The sequence below is a fragment of the Trachurus japonicus genome, chromosome 4 (genome assembly GCF_045865225.1).
Source record: "Trachurus japonicus isolate A0001 chromosome 4, Traja_1.0".
Classification (NCBI taxonomy): Eukaryota; Metazoa; Chordata; class Actinopteri; order Carangiformes; family Carangidae; genus Trachurus; species Trachurus japonicus.
This window is the reverse complement of record NC_140910.1, coordinates 31,622,551-31,646,033: the sequence shown is the minus strand read 5'-3', so window position 1 is coordinate 31,646,033 and position 23,483 is coordinate 31,622,551. Positions and strand designations below refer to the sequence as shown.

General features: G+C 42.6%; 1 protein-coding gene across 1 annotated transcript; it reads left to right on the top strand.

Moving 5' to 3' along the window:
• The first annotated feature begins 1,490 nt into the window (after positions 1–1,490).
• On the top strand, positions 1,491–11,955 carry zbtb37 (zinc finger and BTB domain containing 37). Its single transcript, XM_085775198.1, has 6 exons — positions 1,491–1,749; positions 5,277–5,728; positions 6,483–6,983; positions 8,657–8,756; positions 10,486–10,782; positions 11,701–11,955. Exons 2-6 carry the CDS (start codon positions 5,289–5,291, stop codon positions 11,938–11,940), a joined length of 1,578 nt encoding a protein of 525 aa, XP_085631324.1. The 5' UTR covers positions 1,491–1,749; positions 5,277–5,288; the 3' UTR covers positions 11,941–11,955.
• The last annotated feature ends 11,528 nt before the right edge of the window (positions 11,956–23,483 follow it).

The following is a 23,483-nucleotide window of genomic DNA, read 5'->3' as shown; positions in this document are numbered from 1 at the left end:
GTCCAGTCTGGATCAGTTCAGGCCAAAGTACCTGAACGATACAGAAACAGAATGTTAGAATTCTTACTCACTAATATAAATATAAAATATTGATTAGTTGCATCACTTTTCCATCACACTTTCAAAATAAAAGCCTCAGAACAGACAGAACTGACATTGTCCATGCTGTTGTTGTTGTGTCTGTAGATGTGAGTGGCCTCTCCTCCTCCTCCTCCTCCTCTTCATCATGCTGCGAGACGCTCTCGGTGCTGGTCAGTGGTGAGCAGCTGGAAACCACTGAATGATTCTATTTAGTTTCTTTTTTTTAAAAGGGGATAGTTCAACATTTTGGCAAATTGGCCCATTGCCATACTCCCTATAGTCATAGCAGTAGGTTCGTTACCTTTAATTGTCGGTGCAAGTTATTTTTAGAACGGCGGAGCAGAGCCGTGAGCTGCTCAGAGCTACGCTACGGAGGCTCATTATGGGATTTCTTGGTTTCCCTCATCATCAAACTCATCAAATACACAATCCAACAACTCCACAACACAACACTCTGGTGGACAAGTTGTGAGCTGCACATTCACCACGCTATGAGATAATAACACAACGTTACCAGACAGAGTTGTTTTAGAGGGAAATTCATGCAAAACCGCTGATGCACGTTGCCTTCAGGGACAGTTTTTCAGCAACAGTCTCTGCATTTCCCTCTAAAACAACTCTGTGTGGTAACGTTGTGTTATTATCTCATAGCGTGGTGAATGTGCAGCTCACAACTTGTCCACCAGAGCGTTGTGGAGTTGTTGGATTGTGTATTTGATGAGTTTGATGATGAGGGAAACCAAGAAATCCCATAATGAGCCTCCTCTGTAGCGTAGCTCTGAGCAGCTCACGGCTCTGCTCCACCGTTCTAAAAACAGCTTGCACCGACAATTAAAGGTAACGAACCTACTGCTATGACTATAGGGATTATGATTATGGCAATGGGCCAATTTGCAAAAAAAAATGTTGAACTATCCCTTTAAATAAATTACTGCATAAAAGTTACAATAATCAATAGCCTTCTTGACATGAACTGATCAGTAGCCTATCACAGGTGAGGTGTCAGTCTGGATGACGTCATGCTGCTCAAACATAATAACAGTGATGAGGTGTGTGTGTGTGTGTGTGTGTGTGTGTGTGTGTGTGAGAGTGTGTGTGCTCCACTTTGCCAAAACTCAACGTGCCATCACGAGTCATGACCCCTCATCTTCCATCACAGATGCATGCCGGGAAGTGGAGTCTTAGTCTCAGAGAGCGGTTCGGGTTCGCCGTGCAGCTCTCCCTTGCGCCGTGAACTCCATCTCCCAGCATGCCCCGCGCCGCGTTTTCTTCCTTTCCCTCTTTCCTTCCTTCCTGCAGCCGCGGCCCTTCTGCTGCCGTGAAAAAGGGAAGATGAGAGCGGGTCGGAGCAGCAGCAGCAGCAGCAGCAGCAGAGTCTGAACACAACCGAACCGAACCGAACCGATGGCGGCGGCGGCGGCACAGCGGCTGCAGACGGAACCGAGGCCGAGCTCCGCTGCTGCTCTCCGGCCTTGAGCCCCCGACGCGACCGCCGCTGGAGCTCCGCAGCCTGGAGGAGGAGGAGCGGGCGGCGGGTGGAGCTGCAGCCGAGCCGAGGTGGACTGGACCGGACTGGACCGAACCGAGCCGAGCCGAGCTGAGCCGGACTGGACCGAGGACAAGACAGCACCGCACCCTGAAACCAGAACCCCTCTGCCCCCCCTTCAGGTGAGAGCCACCCTGCTGCTGCTGCTGCTGCTGCTGCTGCTGCTGCTGCTGCACACCTGGTCCCCCGGGTCACACTGGCACACATCTGGATCTGAGCTGTCAGACCGGTGTGGTCCGGTTCTTGTAGCTGCTACTGGGTCTGGGTCCTGCTAGATCAGCTGATCCGGATCAGACCGGATCAGCTGTCAGTGCTGCTGCTGCTGGTTCTGGTTCTGGTTCTGCTGTGGAGCCCCCCAGGTGTGACAGCTGGTCTCAGTGTGTGTGTGTGTTCACCTGTGATGTGACCTGAGCTGTTTCTTTATTTTTTTTGAAACTTTCTTTTTTATTATTAAGTTATTAAGTTTTCAGTTCTTTTTTTTTCCAACAATAAAGGACAAACAGGGAAATATAAAACAGAGACAGAACAAAATCATATACACTGCAAAAACAAAGATTTTTTACCAAGAATATTTGTCTTATTTCCAGTCAAAACAAATCTAATTCTACTTAAAATAAGACTCATCACATTAAAAAGTAGCTTGTTTTTAGACACTTTTTAAAATTCTTTCAAGTATGTTTTCACTTAAAATAATCTGATAGTGGGGCAAGTTTTTCTTTCTTATTACAAGCACAAAAAACTTGCTTTCACTGGCAGATTTTTCTATTTATTTCAAGTGAAAATTAGTTTGAAACAAGTGAAAATGATCTAAAAAGTTCAGGTTTAGGCGATGAGTCTTATTTTAAGTGGAAAGAGATTAGTTTTGACTAGAAATGAGACATTTTGAAAAGAAATAAGACAAATATTCTTGGAAAGATTTTGAGTTTTTGCAGTGTAGAACAGACAGGTTGACATGGGTCATACATTAGAACAAAATGGAGTTACCATTCACACAGACAAGGAGTTACACCTTAGAGAATATTAAGTCCACTTTTCCCAGTACTTAGTAAACTGTTCAGCTCGTAGGTCAGTTTTTACATGCATTGTATTTTGTTTGTTGACAGTGGTGATCCAGTCATTCTTTGATGGCAAATTTGTCTGCAGCCATTTCCGTTTTAGCTGGATGTGAACAGGCAGAAGCAGTTTGAGGCTACTTTATCTGTATATCCCATTTTTAAGTCTTTACGCAGCATCATAACAACATCCGGAGAAACCTCAGGGTGAGAGACAGAGGAAAGTCTGAGCAGGTGACATGAGGAACAGTAACACACACACTGCTAAAACTCAAAATCTTTCCAAGAATATTTGTCTTATTTCTTGTCCAAATGTCTCATTTCTAGTCAAAACGAATCTCTTTCCACTTAAAATAAGACTCATTGACTAAAAATGAACTTGTTTTTAGATCATTTTCACTTGTTTCATACTAATTTTCACTTGAAATAAGTAGAAAAATCTGATAGTGAAAGCAAGTTTTTTGTGCTTGTAATAAGAAAGAAACATTTATCAGAAAAAAGTGTCTAGAAACAAGCTACTTTTTATGTGACGAGTCTTATTTTAAGTAGAATCAGATTTGTTTTGACTAGAAATAAGACAAATATTCTTGGTAAGATATTGAGTTTTTGCAGTGCAGGAAGTTAAAGTTCATCTCTTTACACTTTTATACAGATGTTATGAACCTTTTTCCCCCCAAATCAACAGATTTGACCTGCAACGTGTTCAGTTTCTGCAACTGAAACACACTGATGATGTCCTGTGTGTGTATGTGTTTCATTCTTATTGATAAGCAAACAGCTGATTGAAGTTGTGTAAACAGATAAAACACAGGAAACACAGTCACCACAGGTGTTTGAGGCTCATTAGTCAATGTCAAGACGATGAAGAAGATGTGGTGCAGCTTTGATGCAGATTTCTCTTTTTTCTTTTCCTGCAGTAACTTTCAGTTTAAATAAAGTTTTTACTGCAGAAACTTAGGTCACTTCCATCCTGTCTTCTTGTTAAAATATAAACTGTACGTTCTGTGAAGCTGCTCTGAGATGAGTCGTTCGCTTTTTGGACTGAATGTTTCCAAAAAAAAAGAGAAAGAAAAAGTAACAAAATTAGTTAAATTACTAAATGAAATAAAAGAAAAATGAAGTGAGGTTCAAAAGAACAAACTGGCCGACACGTGTTTGAATGTGTTGAGCATTAACAGTTTTGAAAAAGTGTTAAAAGTAATAAAAAAGTGTTTGTAGCCGTCGTAGGAAACAAACATCATACATCATGTATGTTACCTAGGCCACGCCCCCACTCAGTGATGTCACTGCCACCTTCTGCACAACCACAACAATTTGCACCATAACTTTTTCTGTATTCTGTATATATCTATCTATCTATCTATCTATCTTTATCTTATTATTCTATTCAATTTTATTCTTTTTATATAAATCCTAAGGTAACACTTTACTTGAATAGGTATTCATAAGATTGACATAACACTGTCATAACCATGACATAACAGCTGTCATAAACATCAATGAATACTTATGACAGCTGTCGTTAAGTGTCATTCGGTAAGTTATGTCACTTTTGATGCAAAGTTGACATTGTTTGAGATGTTTTTGTTCTGATAACTTGACATAAAGACAATTTAAACTGTCATAGCAGACCTAATGGACAAACTTAAAAAATTATGTCAAGTTCTCATAACAAAAACATCTCAAACAATGTCAACTTTGCATCAAAAGTGACATAACTTACCGAATGACACTTAACCACAGCTGTCATAAGTATTCATTGATGTTTATGACAGTGTTATGTCAATCTTATGAATACCTATTCCAGTAAAGTGTTACCGAATATTTTAATTTATTCTATTTCATCGCTACCTTTTACTATTTTTTGTACCTTTGTGTTTGCACCTGACACCACGTCAAGTTCTTTGTGCTCTAAACCGACCTTCACTGCTCTTGGCAATAAAAACATTTCTGATCCTGATTCAGTAAAACGGTGACGTCTGCTCTGACTGATTTAAAGGGATAGTTCACCCAAAATTCAAATTTCACTCATTATCTACTCACTCTCATGTCGACTAAGAGCTGTGAGAAGTTTCAGAGTCCTCCGTTCCTTCTCTGAGTTACGGGGGGGGGGGGGGTCCGCGTAGCAGTACTTGTCCATATAATGGTTGTCAATGGATACCAACTTTCTTCGTCCAAAAAGACACACCAAAGAACATCCAAATACCTCCATGCTGCTCGTCTGTAATGTCCGTCTTGTATTGAAGCCCCAACATGAGAGATTTGCACTGACACAGGAAGAACAGTGAACTGAGACACTGGGAGCTTCCGCTACAAACAAGCTTAAATTATAGACTTATTTAATTTTTTTTGGAACAATTTCTCATGTCGGGGCTTCAATACAAGAGGGACATTACAGATGAGCAGTATGGAGGTATTTGGATGTTTTTTGGTGTGTCTTTTTGGACGAAGAAAAGTGAGCCCCATTATATGGACAAAAACTGCTGCGTGGAGCCCCACTGTAACTCCGAGAAGGCACGGAGGACTCTGAAAATTCTCTTTGGGTGAACTATCCCTTTAATAGAAACTCAATCTCTGACTCTGTGGTCTGGTTGCAGATTCCCTGCAGCATGGAGCGCTCCGGCAGCATCCAGCTGGACATCCCGGACTTCAGCAACTCGGTCCTGAGCCACCTGAACCAGCTGCGTGTTCAGGGCCGCCTGTGCGACATCGTGGTCAACGTGCAGGGCCAGAGCTTCCGCGCCCACAAGGTGGTGCTGGCCGCCAGCTCGCCGTACTTCCGGGACCACATGTCCCTGAGCCAGATGAGCACCGTGTCGCTGACGGTGATCCGCAACCCGTCGGTGTTCGAGCAGCTGCTGAGCTTCTGCTACACGGGCCGGCTCTGCCTGCAGCTGGCCGACATCATCAGCTACCTGACGGCCGCCAGCTTCCTGCAGATGCAGCACATCATCGACCGCTGCACGCAGATCCTGGAGGGCATCCACCTGAAGATCAGCCTGGCCGACCTGGACGAGGAGTCCCGGGACGAGGAGGCGCAGGGGTCCAGGTAGGGTTAGCAGATGACGGTTACTGTCATTATCAACTCATCTGATGATTTTAAACCAGTGGTTCTGAAACTTTTTAACATCAAGGACTCTGAAAATGACACAAACTAGACCACGGACCACAATTTTTTAAGCAAACACCAGAAATACACAAATATTTGTTCTTCTGAGACTGAAGAACGTTACTTTTTTTAGTCAATGTATGTTCAAATTAGGGCCAATGGCGTGAATTTTTGGAAATATTGTAGAAAATTCTGGAAAAAAAAGTGGTACAATATCTCCAAAAATGCTTAAACATTTCTAGAACAAAGTGGTAAAAATTCTCCAAAAAAAAGTTCTAGAAAAAAGTGGTAAAATTCCTAATAAAAAAGTTTTTAAAAAATTCTAGAGTGGTAAGATAAAAAAAAGTTCAAAATTTTCTAGAAAAAAAGAGGTAAAATTTCTCATTAAAAAAAAAAGTGGTGAAAATTTCTCAAAAAAAAAAAAAGTTTTAAAATTCTAGAAAAAAGTGGAAAAAATTTAAGAAAAAGAGCCCACTTTGAGAACCATTGAATTAAACAATTCATTGAAGAGAGACTCAGTTTATTGTCATAAAGGAACAAAGAAACCAGAAATATTCACATTGAAGAAGCTGGAATCAGAGAATTTTGACTTTTTTTTTCGATTATTAGATTATCAGAATAGTTGATGATTAATTTAATAATCGATTATTGTGATTATTGTTGGATTAATCTGAGTGAATTGTTGCGGCTGTAGATCCAGGAGGATCTTGGAGGCGGCGGGAAGAGGCGGCGGTTTGCGGATCCTCGGCCCGCGAGGCGGCGACGTGGAGGCGGTGAGTCCCATCGAGGAGTCCATCAGCCCGCCGCCGACCGTGGAGCACAGCGGGATGGAGGGACCCGGGAACGCCGGGAACGCCGCCGCCGTCGGCCGCGCGGGCAAAGAGCCGATCCTCCGCATCAACCGCGCGGGGCAGTGGTACGTGGAGACGAGCGGCGAGCTGGAGCGCAGCGGCAGCGGCAGCGCCGAGGAGAGCGGCGGCGGCGGCGGTGGCGTGGTGGACGGGGTCAGGATCAAGACGGAGCGGATGGAGGAGTGGATCGGCGCCGGGGAGCATCACCACGGCGACGAGGGGGGGCCGGTGGAGGAGGGGGGCGGCGCCACGGTGATGATCGACACGTCGGGACGCAGCACGCTGCTCACGGGGCCGGTGGCTCGGAGCGTCCAACCGTCATCCAGCTTCAGTGAGGCGGACAGGTGAGACAGTCAGGATGCAGCGCCGATGTGTGTTAAAGGATAATTGCCGTTTTTTACATTCTGGACCTTATTTCTAGCATAAAATCCGATCATTTCCTCCCCCAGATAACTTTGGTGTCATTACAAGTGGTTGTGATGAAATGAGCTCCAGCCGAGAGGCGCGTATATCCGTATAATGGAGTCTACAGGGCAGCAGAATGCAGCCTCTAAATAACACATTATCTGCAGAGAAACTCCTTCATTTCACCAATATTTAGTTCTGATATGCTAGTGCTATTCCCCTCTGAGTCCGGGGTTAGCTGTTATCAACATCCGGGGTCTGTAGGCTGACCTCTGACCTGGATGATGCATAGACTGTAAAAAATATGGACGTAGCGTCCGTGACGTCCCCCATTGGTTTTGGGGAGTCGTTTTTGTGACTCAAATATGGCGGCCTGAACAGCGCCATGTTGGATTGGCCGGCCGAGAACCCGCCCACTGGCCTCGAAGCAGCTGTCCACGGAGCTGCTCGGACCTGTCACTCAACGTTTCCGCGCCCTAATTGGCCAGAGTTTTAACCTAATAACAGTAAAACTATAGAGTTAAAAAAAAATTCACCCCCCTCAGAGTGTGTGTGGGGGTAGAAACTATCGATTGAGACGAAAAAACGTTCTGACACCAGGCTTTTAACATGTTTACTGAGGATGTAAAGTCGGTGATTTTAACATGGGGGTCTATGGAGAATGCTGCTTTCTGACACCAGCCCCCAGAGGAAGAAGAGGGGATTGCAGTTTGTTGAACGCGGAAGTGAGCTTCACTTCTCAGACCCACAACTGCCCCCTTGGTCTTGCCTCACTCCCGAGTCCAGCAGATAGACACCATCCTTTCGACTGTGCGTGCAGTAACAAGGGAGATAGAGCCGTATCGCCCGTAATTAGCTTAGCTCAAACTCTGGAAGTGTATAGGTAGTGTTAGCCTGCCTCCACCTAAAGTCATCAGAGAAACTCTTCAGCAACTCTAAATGGAAACCGGCGGGCCGATCTTCGTCTCAGAGCTGACAAAACTCTCCGGTAAGGCACCTTGAGCGGTCAAATGCCGCTAACGGGACGAGATCGGTCAAAACGGAGGGTTCAAGCAAAGACGGTTTATTTTGGTTCAAGCTAGCTACATCGAGGGTAGGTTAGCTTCCTGTTTCAAAGTAAAAGCACAAATTCTATCGTCATGGTTTTCTGTATGTAAAGGGCAACGGGTGTTTTATTTTGTGAAAGTAACTGGAAGTGCGTTGGTCACAACGGCTAGCTTGAGTAGCGCCGAATCCGTCTGAACAAAATTGTAAACAGCTGGTATTTAGACAAATTAACGACACACTGCTGATCTAAACGGCTACTTTCTCTCCTAAACATGTTTGAAATGTTGATAAAGTGATATATTTACAGAGTTTAGAGCTAAAATGAAATCAGCTTCTGACTGCTGATTTCAGCTCAGGTAGGAGGCAGGCTAACACTACCCATACACTTCCAGTGTTTGAGCTAAGCTAATTAGCGGTGCGCCAGCTCTGCCCGTATCTCCCTTGTTACTGCACACACAGTCGAAAGGATGGTGTCTATCTACTGGTCATGGGTTCGGGAGTGAGGCAAGACACGAAAAAAAATGTCGGCGTATCCCTTTAACGTGTGTGTATTTGTGTCCGTCAGGTTCAGTCCCACCGGCAGCGTGGTCGTCCTGGCCGAGCGCCAGAGAGCGAAGAGCGAGTCGCCCAACCGGCCGGACGAGCTGCGGCAGCCCAACTCCCAGGTAACCTACTGCTACAGTATGACTATAGGGATTATGGCAATGGGCCAATTTGCCAATATGTTGAACTATCCCTTTAACCAGGTATGGAGGAAAAGTGTGATTTGTTTGTTTGTTACCTCAATAAATTTAAAGTAATTTGTATTTAATTCGTCAACATTTTAGTCGTTAGCATTAAAAACACACTCTTCTTGTTAGTAAAATAAGAGTAAAAGGTAAAAAGCTGGTTTTGTGTCGGGTGGTCTCAGTCCAGAAGGGTTAATAGAGTCTGTATTTTAATTATTTTATACTAGGGCTGTCAGAGTTAACGCGTTAATCGCGATTAGATTAATTAAAAAAATTAACGCGATTAAATTTTTTAATCGCGGTTAATCGCGGCCCATTTTGTCCTCTGTCTGCTGGACTGGAGGACTGGAGTGTGGGACCTCCAGTCCAGTAGGTGGCGGTAAGGCACCTTCAAGTTGGTTGCTACACAAATATACACAGTCTAACATATATCCACAGCTCTATCCATTGATTTTTTGACGGCTTTGTTGTCAACAAATGCACATGGCCATGTATTGATTTTTTTGACGGCATCCGTTGTCAACAAATGCACGTGGCGATGTATTGATTTTTTGACGGCTTCTGTTGTCAACAAATGCACATGGCCAGGCAGAGGCGTAGCAAAGTAAAGGGCAATTTCCACTGGATGCAATTCGTTTCAATTCTGTGTGAGTTTCATGCATCATGTGTTATGATTAGGTACTAGGCCTGCTAGGTCTGGTCTAAAAGTTGTTTGTCTAGAGATTATAACACTTTGGAGGGTTGAAAGTCCAAAGCGCCATATATAATATTTTTAATAGAGATTAATCGCGAGTTAACTATGGAAAAAATGCGATTAATCGCGATTAAAAAAATTAATCGTTTGACAGCCCTATTTTATACCAGACACAAGTAGAGAGAAGTTCAGCAGCACAGCTGCTTAACTTCCGTCTTCTTCAGAAGCGTCGCCTCATGTTGGTGGTGTATGTTGTAACATGTCGAGGTGCTGCTGAACCTCTTTCTACTTGTGTTTTGTATAAAGGTTTCCTTTTTCAACTACTTGAGTCATGTTGAGTGCAGAGATGGACAGAGTACTCGACCCCAGTACTTGAGTAAGAGTACAAATACTACTGGTCAAATTTTACTCAGTTACAAGTAAAAGTAGACCAGTCGACATGTTAAAAAAGTACTTTAAAGGTATCCAAAAGTACATGCTTTTAAATTTACTTTAAGTAAAAGTAAGAGTAAGAGTAAATTTCTTATTTTTCACATCAATGAATGACTATAATTTTTTCTAAATGAATTTAAGGAGCTTTTAACTCTTGTTTGTGAGAATGAACTCTTTGAAAGCAGCTGCACTGATGTGCTGCTTTTAGGGGTTAGGGTTTCCTTCTTTGACAAACACAGCTTGTGTCCAATAGGATTTTAGAAAAAAAAAGAAAAAAAAGAGCAGACCTGAAAATAACGAGTACTTTTAAGCCTTCCTAGAAATTAACTCGAGTAAAAGTAAAAATATTTGTCTTGGAAATGTATTCATGCACTGACATGCACTGACATGCACTGCTACGCCGAGACCCCCTGTAACTCCGAGAAGCCACGGAGGACTCTGAAACTTCTCCCAGCCCTTAGTCCACATGAGGGGGAGTAGATAATGAGTGAAATTTGAATTTTGAGTGAACTATCCCTTTAACATCGTGTTCTCCATCAGGGGGAAGAAAACGCAGCGTTCGACATGGGCGGCTACGAGGACTACCTTAGGGAGCAGGTGGGCGACCGCTGGTTCCGCTACAACCCGCGGCTCACCTGCATCTACTGCTGCAAGTCCTTCAACCAGAAGGGCAGCCTGGACCGACACATGCGGCTGCACATGGGCATCACGCCGTTCGTCTGCCGCATCTGCGGGAAGAAGTACACCCGCAAGGATCAGCTGGAGTACCACATCCGCAAGCACACGGGCAACAAGCCCTTCCACTGCCACGTGTGTGGCAAGAGCTTCCCCTTCCAGGTAGGGAAATCACCGTTACTTGTTTTCATTAAATTAATCGCGGTATTAAACGCCACAATTAATCGTAAAGATTCCTAAATACCGTCACTTCCCAAAAAAGATTATGTCGGAACCGTATCGGCAGATGTGTGCCAAAATAAAGGTAAATGCTCAGATACTGGTCCATTTAACTAACGTAACATTGAATTGGTAGGAATTTAAATGTTAGCGTGTCATTTGTATTTAAAAAAAAAACAATTTATGACCTGAATATTTCAAACGCTTCCCCTGGGGGGTTAATAATTGGTCATATACTATTAGATACTTGAAATATTTTGTGTAAACAATCAGTCCCTACAGGATTTCGCGGGCTTTTTTTGTGATTGTTGCGGCCTAAAATGCCTGATATCGCGGCCACATTTTGAAAAAATTGTGTTCCATGTTGTGATGTTTTAAGTTAAGTTGTTTTAAATTGCGGGAGACAGTGAAAGTTGCAAAAAGTTACCTTTTGGTTCTGAATAATTAAAAATCAAAGTAAAATTGAAAATTTTGAAATGTCACAAAATAATCTGAGGTCCTGTTATACCAGCAATTTTCCACTTGTTAAGAAAGGCACTGGACAATTACATAGAGTTGAAAGTTGTTTTACTTAATTAAAACGTCTCCTTAAAAATGGCGGTTAAACAACTGTTTTAAAATGCCATTAAAACAGTCCAGTCTTTGAATAAAGAAGGGAGAGTGGCTACTCTATTTGCGTTAATTGTTGCGATCACGACATCGCGAATTCCTGGAGGGACTGAACAATGACTAATGTAATTATATTTTGACTATATTTGATTTTACACATTCTTAGTGTTGTGAAATTAATTAATGCATAATAATCGTGAAAATCGTAACACCGTGATTATTAATTATCGTGACATCCCTACTTCCTTCCAGGCCATCCTCAATCAGCACTTCCGTAAGAACCATCCCGGCTGCGCCCCGCAGGAAGCCCACAGCGCCTCCCCCGAGACCACCACCGCCTCGGTCACGTCGCGGGGCGGCCCGAGCGACGAGGCCTCGCCCAGCCAGGAGGAGCCCGAGGGCGGGGGCAGCGGGGGGGGCAACGGGGGCGGAGGTGGCCAGTACGGCAGCGACGGTCCGCAGGCCTCGGTCTCAACCACGGGGCCGGACTGACCCGGAGTGCCGCCGGAAGAGTGGAGACGACAGGATGCCAAAGCTGCCGAAGTCGAAGCAGCGACAGAAAAACGAACCTCAGAGTCCAGACTGAGATTTTTCCGCTTTAAACCGCATCTACCTTCACTATCCAAAACGGAACAGATTAAGCTAAATGAAGAAAAAATGCCACACAGTCCAACAACCTCATAACGCGCCACGACGCCCGTGGTTCTCGTTTGCCTCCGTCTAAGTTTGTTATGTTACACATTTCTAATTTTATATTTACAACAAGTATTTACAGGTTCACACAACACACAGCATCACAACAGTCTGTCTGGTGGAGACTTTGCCAAACTACTCAGTGCCAGTTCAACAGTTTCAATATCCTTCATATTTTTTGCCTTGAGACAATCTGGAGCAGGTGGGGTCGGTTGCCGACGACGGTCCCGCCTGCTCGCCAAGCGCCGCCAACGGCCTCAAAAGATTTAGTTGCACAAAAGGTTTTAATGAGGAAAAAAAACAAAACATCGTCCGGTGTGATCAGAGTCGAGACGAGCCGCTGCGGGTCACGTTTCTACGCCACATACCTCATCCACACAACTGTTGACTCGTCCTCCGTCCTCAGCCACAGGAGGACGACGACCTCTCTTCCCGCTCCTCGTTTGTTTTTTACTAAATGGTTTTTGTTTTTGTGAAACTGTCACATCACAGCACAAGTTTACTTATTCAATATGAAATATGAAGTCAGTGGTCTTGAACACAAGGTCCACTCACCGGCAGCTTTCATCCGTATCTCACAGCCTTCCTTAGCGGGGCGTCACATGACCGAACTTGTGCAGTGTCTCAATTCAAATCCTTTTATATACTTATGGTGCGTTCCAGGCAACCCGTAACTCGTGTTTTTCCGAAGTTAAGAGTTTGACTGCCGTTGTAGTGCATTTTCACGGGTAACAAGTCGGAAAAACACGAGTTACAGGTTGCCTGGAACGCTACAAAGTCCTAAGTCGTGACTTGAAGTCGTGACTGGAACGCAACATTACTTCTGTAGTGCGCAAATTTCAATAGTTAGTGTCGTCCCAAATCAAATACTGTTGTGCACTTACTGGGAACTAACGATCGCCAACGGTCGCCAATGGTTGCCAACATCTTCTTTTTCCTGACCGAATTTGTGCAGTGTCTCAATTCGAATCCTTCCATGAGTTCACTGTCATGTAATTTACTATGTACTTATGGTGCGTTCCTGGCAACCCGTAACTCGTGTTTTTCCGAAGTTAAGAGTTTGACTGCCGTTGTAGTGCATTTTCACGGGTAACAGGTAGGAAAAACACGAGTTACGGGTTGCCCAGAACGCTACAAAGTCGTAAGTCGTGACTTGAAGTCGTGACTTACGAGTTCAAAAGCCTGCCTGGAACGCGGCTTTACTTCCGTAGTGCGCAAATTTCAATAGTTAGTGTTGTTCCAAATCAAATACTGTTGTCGTGCACTTAGTGAGAACTAACGATCGCCAATGGTCGCCAATGGTCGCCAACGCCTTAGCGGGGTGTCACATGACCGAACTTGTGCAGTGTCTCAATTCGAATCCTTCCATGAGTTCACTGTTATGTAGTTTACTATCTACACAATGTACTTATGGTGCGTTCCAGGCTGTTTTTCCGAAGTTACGGGTTTGACTGCCGTTATAGTGCATTTATACGGGTAACAGGTCGGAAAAACACGAGTTACGGGGGGTTGCCTGGAACGCTACAAAGTCGTGACTTATGAGTTCAAAGTGCACAAATTTCGATAGTTAGTGTTGTCCCAAATCAAATACTGTTGTTGTGCACTTACTGGGAACTAACGATCGCCAACGGTCGCCTATGGTCGCCAGTGGTCCCCAATGGTCGCCAACGGTTGCCAGTCGTCCCCAATGGTCGCCAATGGTCAACAGTGGTCCCCAATGGTCGCCAACTGTCGCCAGTGGTCCCTTTTTGGCCGTTACGAGTGAAACCATCCAGGTTCTTACAGTAGGCTACACTGCGTTTTGACGTACTTGTCATTTGAGACGCACAGTATGGAAGTATTCGAATTGAGACACAACGTTGGTCATATGATTGGTGGTTGTACATGCAGCACCTTGCACCACGACAATGTTGAAGAAGACCATGAGATGCGGTTGAAACCTCCAGACAAACGTGTCCCAGGAGCTTCACACTCTGATCACACCGGTCGACTGGACGAATCTACTAATTCGGCCGTAAATCGTGTCTAAATCCTTCAGAGTAGAGTTTGAGTTGGAGACAGTTGGACTCGGTTATATGGGTCCAGTGGTGGAACCATCCGGCAGCCTGTTGACTCACAGCAGGAAGAAACTGGACAGCGTCCAGACTCAGATAAGCTACACAGCTCAGTTACCTCTCATCACTACGCAATACAGCTGATGCACTTCACAGCACAGCACCACCAGGGGGCGCTCTGATCCACTAACACAGAGATCTCTTGTCAGTCTTCTCAGATATTTTTATAAACAAGCATGTCGTTATCGTTTCCTTGTTGTTTTTCTTGGACACTTTTTTTGCTCTGACAATGTGTGAGACAGAAGACGAGCTTCGAGGTCGAGACGCATCGAGACCCGATCAGGAGTTAATGACGCATTCAAACCTGCTGCACAATCACTCAGGCCTGATCAAGACCTGGTCCAGTTACAGAGAGAGAAATAAACACAACTCTGAAAACAGAAAAGCTTCAGATTAGAGCTGAGCCTACTGGTCAGTTCAGTTATTGATTGATTATTATTAATAATCAGATCCTCATATCTGAGAAGATGGAAAAACAGCAAATATGCTAAAACTTATAGAAGCTGGTTCAATTTTCAATCAGTCAACTAATTATTTTCTCTACATTTTCCGTTAAAAATGGAGGCATGTGATGCTAACATTAGCTTCTAAGCTAACAGTTTTATTTTGCTGACTCATCAGTGACAGATAAGTGCACATTATGGTATGCCCACCACTAATGGAGCCAACATCTGGATCGTCAGATGAATAAAACATTAGCTGGGATAAATTATGTAACAGACAAGCAAATGGTAAATTAACATCATGCACTTAGAGCTAATGCTTAGCTACTAGCTAGCTATAGCATTGACTTTGAATCAAGGGACTTAGCATCGATGCTAACAGAAAAAGAATATCAACATAAGTGCAAAAACTAAAAGTTTTATTTTGTTTTTATTTTTTAACTAAATAATAGTAATAGCTTAAAGCAAAAACACATTTCACACTGATAAACAAGCTTAATATTAGGGGCAAATCAGTATAATCCGCATACAAGTAGGGGTGGCCGATATATTCAAAACACTTTATTCGTCCCAGAGGGGCAATTTAAAAGACATGAAGAGCAGCATCAAAAGGACAAACGGAACATCAAGCGACATAAAAACATTCATGAAGTTCATGAAATAGGCCAATCAAATGACAATATTATATTGTGAAGGATTCGAATTTACAAACTTTATTAACCCCTTCTTTTAAATTGTGATAAAATCGTAATATGATATTTTTGCTGTATCGCCCACCCCTACGCACCAGCTTACAGAAATTGGTTTTAAAGTTGGTAAAGTTGGTAAATACCAAAGACTAGATAGCTAATTTAGTGAACTGATATTAAAATGTTACAATCATAAATTAAAAACTGAAGATCTGGTAAGGATACAACGATGGTGGGTTTAATATCGTTTTGATTATCGATCATTTGATTAGTTAATGAGTTGTTTGGTCTTGAACAGAACCATGTAGAGATGGTTCCAACTGGAGAACATCGGCTGTTTTCCAACTAGTCGATGATCCATCAGAGCGTTCGTGTTTGTTCTGTCGTGTTTTTTTGCTGCGACCGGTGAAACGTGCAGCGGGGTTGATGCGTCATTGACGACGACTTTGTGATCTGGTCGCGACGGCATTGAGAGGCCGGACCCAGTCAGACCAAGATGGATGTAGTAGCCAGGCCCATGGAGCTGGACTTAAACGAAAAATTTTAAAAAACCCTCCAAAAAAGGTCAAATAAATGTTCACCTGCTGGAGGCGAGAAAGCAGGTCGGACAGGTCGCCTGGCAACCAAAGGAATGAGGGCGAGGCCGCGGCCGCGTTGGCCCTCCAAAACTCCAAAACAACTTGAGCACTTACCAGAGTCGGAACAGAAAAACTTTTTTATAAACAGAAGAACAATGAGAATCTACATATTATCAAACATATTTAAACTACTTAGATGATTTTTTGCATATGAATGATGTAACCGAGCTCGGAGGTGGGAGCGGCGGCGGGCGGCGTGCAGGTAGCACACGGATCAGCTGTTACTGTTTTCTACGGAGCTAATGAATCAGATTTTCAGTGGACACTCAAGTTTTTATGCAAGTGAAGGCAGCGCAGCGGCACAGTCCTCACTCACTGCAGCCGGCCGGACTACAGGTTCCCTCCCAGATCCCGCTAACGCCGCCGCCGCTAACGCCTCACTCTTCAGGCTAAAACCAGGAACTATCAGGTATAACAGACTCTTCTTCTAATTCAGTGAACCGGACATTCACCTGTCCCCCACGTAGCAGCAGAGTTGCTAATGGCGAAAAAAACCTCAGTGCGAGAAATCAAACTCATCGAGTAGGATGAAGCTGCAGCAGCTACCGGAGTAACCGCACACTGCAAAAACTCAAAATCTTTCCAAGAATATTTGTCTTATTTCTTGTAAAAATGTCTAATTTCTAGTCAAAACTAAACTCTATAAGACTCATCACCTAAAAATGAACTTGTTTTCAGATCATTTTCATTGTTTCAAACTAATTTTCACTTGAAATAAGTATCTGCCAGTGAAAGCAGGTTTTTTGTGCTTGTAATAAGAAAGAAAAACTTGCTCCACTATCAGATTTTTCTACTTATTTCAAGTGAAAACCTGCTTGAAAGAAGTAAAAAGTGTCTAAAGACAAGCTGCTTTTAAGTTGATGGGTCTTATTTTAAGTATAATGTGATAGTTTTGACTAGAAATAAGACAAATATTCTTGGAAAGATTTTGAGTTTTTGCAGTGCAGTTCTAGGACCGTTCGATTTACGTCACAGCGCTTCCTACCAAGTGGAGACTGCCATTACCTGCTATTTTTTATTTTTTATTTTTTTTACCAAATCTGAAGTTACTGCTGTCAGATTTATCGACTACAAATCACCTCGAACGTGCTCCGAACTACTTCCTGGACAGTCATTGGACTCTCTCTATTCTACACTCCACTGGTCTTTTTACTAAACTTAAAGGGACAACGAGGAGTTTCTATTTGGTTATAAAAAAGTCTCACGTTAATGTGGATGAATCTACGCTACCCACACTTGTTAATGGGCCCATTTTAGATAAATATATCATTTTGTCTCTATAGTTACTTTGTTATTATTAGTGGTGGCGGAAATGCTGGTCGAGCCATCCAGCGTTTCTTTACTTTCGGTTTCGTGGCGAGTCATGAGAATAACGCCGCCGAATCGCCGTTTATGGTCGGAACTACGACGGTATATAAACGCTTTGCTTTTACAAAACTCCTCGTTGTCCCTTTAACCAACTCCTTTCTTCGTTGCCTAAAAACCTAACCACTCAGACTTAAAATGTGAACTTGGAATATAAATTTCAAATAATCGCCTCCGGAGCGGTGACCGTTTCCATAGTAACGCAGCAACTTCCGAACGTTGGGGGGCGCTGTGACGTACTGTAAATCGAACGGTCCTGAAACTGCGGTCCTAGAACAACTGTTGCCTCCGGTAACTGCTTTACAGCTTTACTACTATTGAACTCATCTGTAAATAAAAAAAAACGGCAGCAGGTTAGAATCCCTGCAGGTCGCTGCTGCAGAGGACGAACACACGAACCAGATTCAACCAACCACAGACCTCCACGGTGTCCCACAGGAAACTCTGCTCTGTGATTGGCCGGTAGGGGGCCGGGTCGGGGTCGGGGGGGGACACAGACACAGACACAGTTTGGTCAGTTCAGTTGTTTTTTGCGGTGACCTTACACCTCCTCTCTTGTCCTTCGTCCTCCCAACCCTCATGAGTCAGCAGCCTCGGTGTGACATCAGCAGCAGCAGCAGCATTGACGTCACTATGGCAACCCATTTTAACATTTAAAAGCTGGACTATATATGTGTTGCAGATATCTGTAATTCAGTTTTGCCTCGTCAATAAGGACATTTCAGATATCCACAACTACGTTCTTCCTATAGGACAAATGACGTCACTTTAACCATTCATGTGTATGGGGTTTGTCATTACAGATATCTATAGTTCAGTTGCAGATATCCGCTATGTGAATTAGCCTATGGATATCTGTAACTGAATTATGACTAGTACTAATTCCAGTTTAGGATATCTACAATTTGATTCTGACTAGCCATAATTCAAGTTCTAGATATCTTTAATTCACCTCAATTAAAGATATCTAGCCTACATGTCACTTTTCAGATATCTGAAATTAAGTTTTGACTAGGCGAAATGACGTTGTAGATATCTCAAACTGGAAGTAGTACTAGTCGTAATTCAGTTATAGATATCTGTAATTCACATAGTGGATATCTGCAACTGAATTGTAGATATCTGTAATGACAAACCCCATACACATGAATGGCAAAAGTGACGTCATTTGTCCTATAGGAAGAATGTAGTTGCGGATATCTGAAATGTTCTTTTTGACGAGGCAAAACTGAATTACAGATATCTTGGATGAAAAATCCAACTATTCAAAATGTAATTACGACTAGTCAGAAAGACGTTGTTTATATCTACAATGTTAATTCTGGATAGTCAAACTTAGCTTTTAAATGTTAAATCCGCTTGTCATACGTCACCGCTGCTGCTGCAGAAACATCAGTGTTGAGGTTGAGTGAAAACACTATTCAGAGTGAATCTGACTGCAGCTGTTTTTTGTTTTTTTTATGTTTTGTTTTTAAACATCACGTCACTTCACTGCTGTCAGAACCATTGATTGATTATTATCAGTAATGAATCAGTTCTTCTACCTGATGATCGAAGAAGTCGAACCCTGATCAGCCTCCATGTTCAAGATTAAAGAGGAACTATGCAGGATTTTTACTTTAAAGCAGCTGCAAAGAACTTTCATTGTGTGTTGATTTTGGCGACCCCTTGTGGACAGACTCGTCACTATTCTTCACTAAACTATTCTTTTTTATGACATGTTTTTACATAATTTCCCTTCTTTTTGCTCATACATCATGGGTAGTACATTACAGTTTTTTCCGACTTTGACTGTTAAGGAATTACATATATTTAACACCCACCACAGAAATACGCATTTGTTTTAACTTAACTTTAGGTTACTTTGCAATTTGGTGCTTGAAATCAAAGTTTTCGGTCAAGCTTTAATTTACAGGCCATTAATTACGTGATAATGTCAAGTTACAGCCAAGAAATATCAATTAATTGCGTCATAATGTCTCGAAATAGCCCAGAAATAAACGGCCAATTGGAAAGACTTGATGGAGAAACATTCTGGCCTTTCCCAAAATATTCAGAGCATGAGAAGCATGTGTAATCTTTTCCCTTTATGAAAAACATGACATTACTATGAAACTAACGGTTATTTCTTGACAGTATCACGTATTTAACGGGTTACCAAATATTCTTCTGTGATTGCTTCTGCATTTTCTTGTCCGAGACCGACATATGACTGTCGTGAACTCCAAAAAACTAAATCGTGTAAGTGTAACCAGGGCATCAGCAAAACAACAGACCTGCATAGTTCCTCTTTAAAACAAGTCGACAGGTTTAAGTCGTCTGATGGTTTGAGAACAAACAGCAAGTTTCCTCCTTATGGAGCTACATTTGTGTCTTTATTATTCAATCTAAAGAAAAGTTGATTGAAACATAAGAGATATTTTCAATCAAAAAAAACTTCACTTGAATCAAAAAAAATGTTAGAATGCAAAAAATAATAATATTTGAGACCCCAAAGATTGTGTGAACCCTTTTTTTCTTTGATTGAAAATGTTTTTGACTTATTTGATTGAAAATATGTTTTTGTTTAAATCAACTTTTTTGTTTGATTGAATAATAAAGACACAATATCCTACCCATTAAATGGCCCAAATATAAAAAAGATGACTTTAATCCCCCAAAATATTTTCAATCAAATAATAACTCACCTCAATACAAAAAAAACCTTTTCAATCAAAGAAAAAAAAGTGCTCAAGTGCAATTTTTTTTTGCATTCAAACACCTTTTTTTGGATTGAATAGGTTTTTTTTTATTGAAGTGATTTATTATTTGATTGAAAATATTTTTTTGTTTGAATCAACTTTTTTTTTGATTGAATAATAAAGACACAAATGTAGCTCCATACCTCCTCAGCACTGACACGCAGTGAAGCTGAAAAGACCCAGTTTTAGTGAATGCCTCGTGTCAGGACGGTTAAGAGTCCGGTCCGGTCCGGTCCGGTCCGGTCCAGTCTGAGGACTCTGTAGAAGAGGAACAGTGGAGCTGGAGATGTGACGACCTTCACTGATTCACTGATCGATCAAACGTTAAATATCGGATCAATGAAGGAGTGAAAGTTCAGCTCCAACTTTTTCTTTCCTCCTCGTCTCAGCTTCACTCTTCAAACTGTGAAAACAGCCCAACCTCATCATCTTCATCATCATCCTCATCATCATCCTCTGGTCTTCATCGTGTCTTCATCACTCTCTCACTTTTTTGCTTTACAACCGAAGCCAAACGTTGTTGTTTTGTTTTGTTTCTTTTTGTCTTTGATTATTTTTGTGTGAGTCAAACTAAACGTTGAGTCTTTAACACAACAACAAGAACAAGCCTGATGACGAATCATCATCATATTCACTTAATTATTATTAATTAACAAGATTCGTATCCTAATAATAATTAATAATAATAATAATTATAATAATTATAATAATCAATATCAGATCAATACAAAGGTGAGTTTAGTAAATTAACTTTTAATACTGTACATTTTTAAAAGAGGAGGTACTAAACGTTCTGTAGTCGGACCTGAGAGGTTCCATGTGAAGATCTTTTATGTTGCATGTCTCTGTTGTTAAAACATGGTGGAGGGGGGAGGGGGGGTGAGAGGGGGGTAAAAGTAAAAGTAGAGCACTGGAAAAGAGAGTAGGCTAACGAACGACACCACCATTGACTCCCGTGGTAATAAGGGTTTTGCGCCCCTAGTGGCAGGATGTGGGTATTGCAAAAGCGCCCAGAAAACCCATTCACTCCAATGTATGTGTGTTGCCCACTTGCTTGTAAATTGATGAAAACGGCCGTGTTTTTGTTTTTAGGTGTCTTGGTCATATCAAATTATACTTATAATTTGTTTATTACAAAATGTAGATTGAAACATTAATGTAGACAACTGTTTTTTTTGTGTGTGTTTTTTTTTTACTCGCCTATGTGTTAATGTTTATCTGTAAAGGATCCTCAATGATGCTATTAACGTGGGTGATCTATAAATGTCCTTAAATTATTGTTGTTGTTTACATTCTACTTCCGGGTAGAAAACCAGCACGTAATTTGAATGAGATCAATAGTAACGAACGAGAGTTTAGCTATATATCATATTTTTCACGCCCTATCACCGTTTAGACAAATCTGAAATGATTGAAGAACATTACTATTTCTGTGTGTGTGTTTTGTGTTGCTATGTGTTGTATTTATTCAGTTTGGGGGAATCACAGTGTCTAGAAAGCATCAGTGGCTGCAGCTGACAGGGACAGCTAACGGCGGTTGCTAAGCTAACGGTAGCTAAGCTAACGGCGGTAGCTAAGCTAACAGCAGGACGTCAGCTGTTAAAACCCTCCCGTTGTCAGACACGACATGAAACTACTCCAGTTAGCTCAGTCATGTTGTAACTCAGATATCCGCTGGAGAAAATATTTTTTCATGGAGCGTTTATTGAGTCACTGAGTTATTAAAGTTAAACAGGTAGCTAACCGTTAGCCGTTAGCCCGGCTAATCTATGATAACCATGACTAATTACAAAAATGTGCACACATAAATAGTAATGTTTGTCCAATCATTGGTTTTATAGACTTTACAAACATCAGATTAGTCTAAACGGCGATATAGTGACATGAAAAATTAGATATACTGTATAGCGAAACTCTCGTCCGTCACTATTGTTCGAATGCTGGTTTTCTACCCCGAAGTAGTTGTAAACAACAAGGAGATTCGTCCTATATTCCTCCATCAAGAGGCGCTTCCATTGAACCAATGCGTATCCTTACTCTCTTTTACAGTGCTCTAGGTAAAAGGGGGTGAAAGGGGGGAGGAAGGGGGGTGAAAGGGGGTAAAAGGGGGAGGAGGCCAAAGGTCGAGTTTAGTTCAGAAAAATGTGAAGAAGCTTGTGTCACTATGAACCACTAGATCACTCACAGGTCGGTCGCTTCTCTGCTCATAATAAAGCACTTTACGTGTCAGAGTCCGAGTCCTTCTTTACCTCTAGACCACATCAGACCACCTGAGACCACATCAGACCACTAGAGACCACATCAGACCACTGGAGACCACATCAGACCACTAGAGACCACATCAGACCACTGGAGACCACATCAGACCACTAGAGACCACATCAGACCACTGGAGACCACATCAGACCACCTGAGACCACATCAGTCCACTAGAGACCACATCAGACCACCTGAGACCACGTCAGACCACATCAGACCACATCAGACCACTGGAGACCACGTCAGACCACTGGAGACCACGTCAGATCACATCAGACCACATCAGACCACTGGAGACCACGTCAGACCACCAGAGACCACTAGAGACCACATCAGACTACTAGAGACCACATCAGACCAAATCATAGTGCATGAGACCACTAGACCACCAGAGTCCACATGAGACCACTAGAGACCAGACACCATGTCAGACCACATACACCATGTCAGACCAGAGACCACATCAGACCACCAGAGACCATGTCAGACCTCAAGAGACCACATCAGACTACATGAGACCACTAGACCACCAGAGACCACTAGAGACCAGACACCACATCAGACCACATCAGACCACCAGAGACCACATCAGTCCACTAGAGACCACATCAGACCACCAGAGACCACATCAGTCCACTAGAGACCACATCAGTCCACTAGAGACCACATCAGACCTCTAGAGACCACATCAGACCACCAGAGACCACATCAGTCCACTAGAGACCACATCAGTCCACTAGAGACCACATCAGACCACCAGAGACCACATCAGTCCACTAGAGACCATATCAGACCACCAGAGACCACATCAGTCCACTAGAGACCACATCAGACCAGAGACCTCAGACCACATCAGACCACCAATCTTAATAAACATCAGTCTGTCTCTTCATCTCCTCATCATCAGTTCCTTGTTGCCATGGGAGCTGAGAGGAGTTCCTTGTTGCCATGGGAGCTGAGAGGAATCAACACTAGGATCAATAAAAGACTTGAATCAATCAGTGACTCAGACTCAGATTGTTGAACTGTGTTTATTGATTATTGATGATGGATCATTGGTCAGTGCAGGGAGCAGCGCTCTGCTGTCAGAGGG

Bases quoted from the DNA above. Each gene is read 5' to 3' on its own strand.
- zbtb37 (XM_085775198.1), top strand. From the start codon at position 5,289: ATGGAGCGCTCCGGCAGCATCCAGCTGGACATCCCGGACTTCAGCAAC. The intron at 5,729-6,482 runs GTAGGGTTAGCA...TTGCGGCTGTAG, and splicing joins GAGGAGGCGCAGGGGTCCAG to ATCCAGGAGGATCTTGGAGG. The intron at 8,757-10,485 runs GTAACCTACTGC...GTTCTCCATCAG, and splicing joins TGCGGCAGCCCAACTCCCAG to GGGGAAGAAAACGCAGCGTT.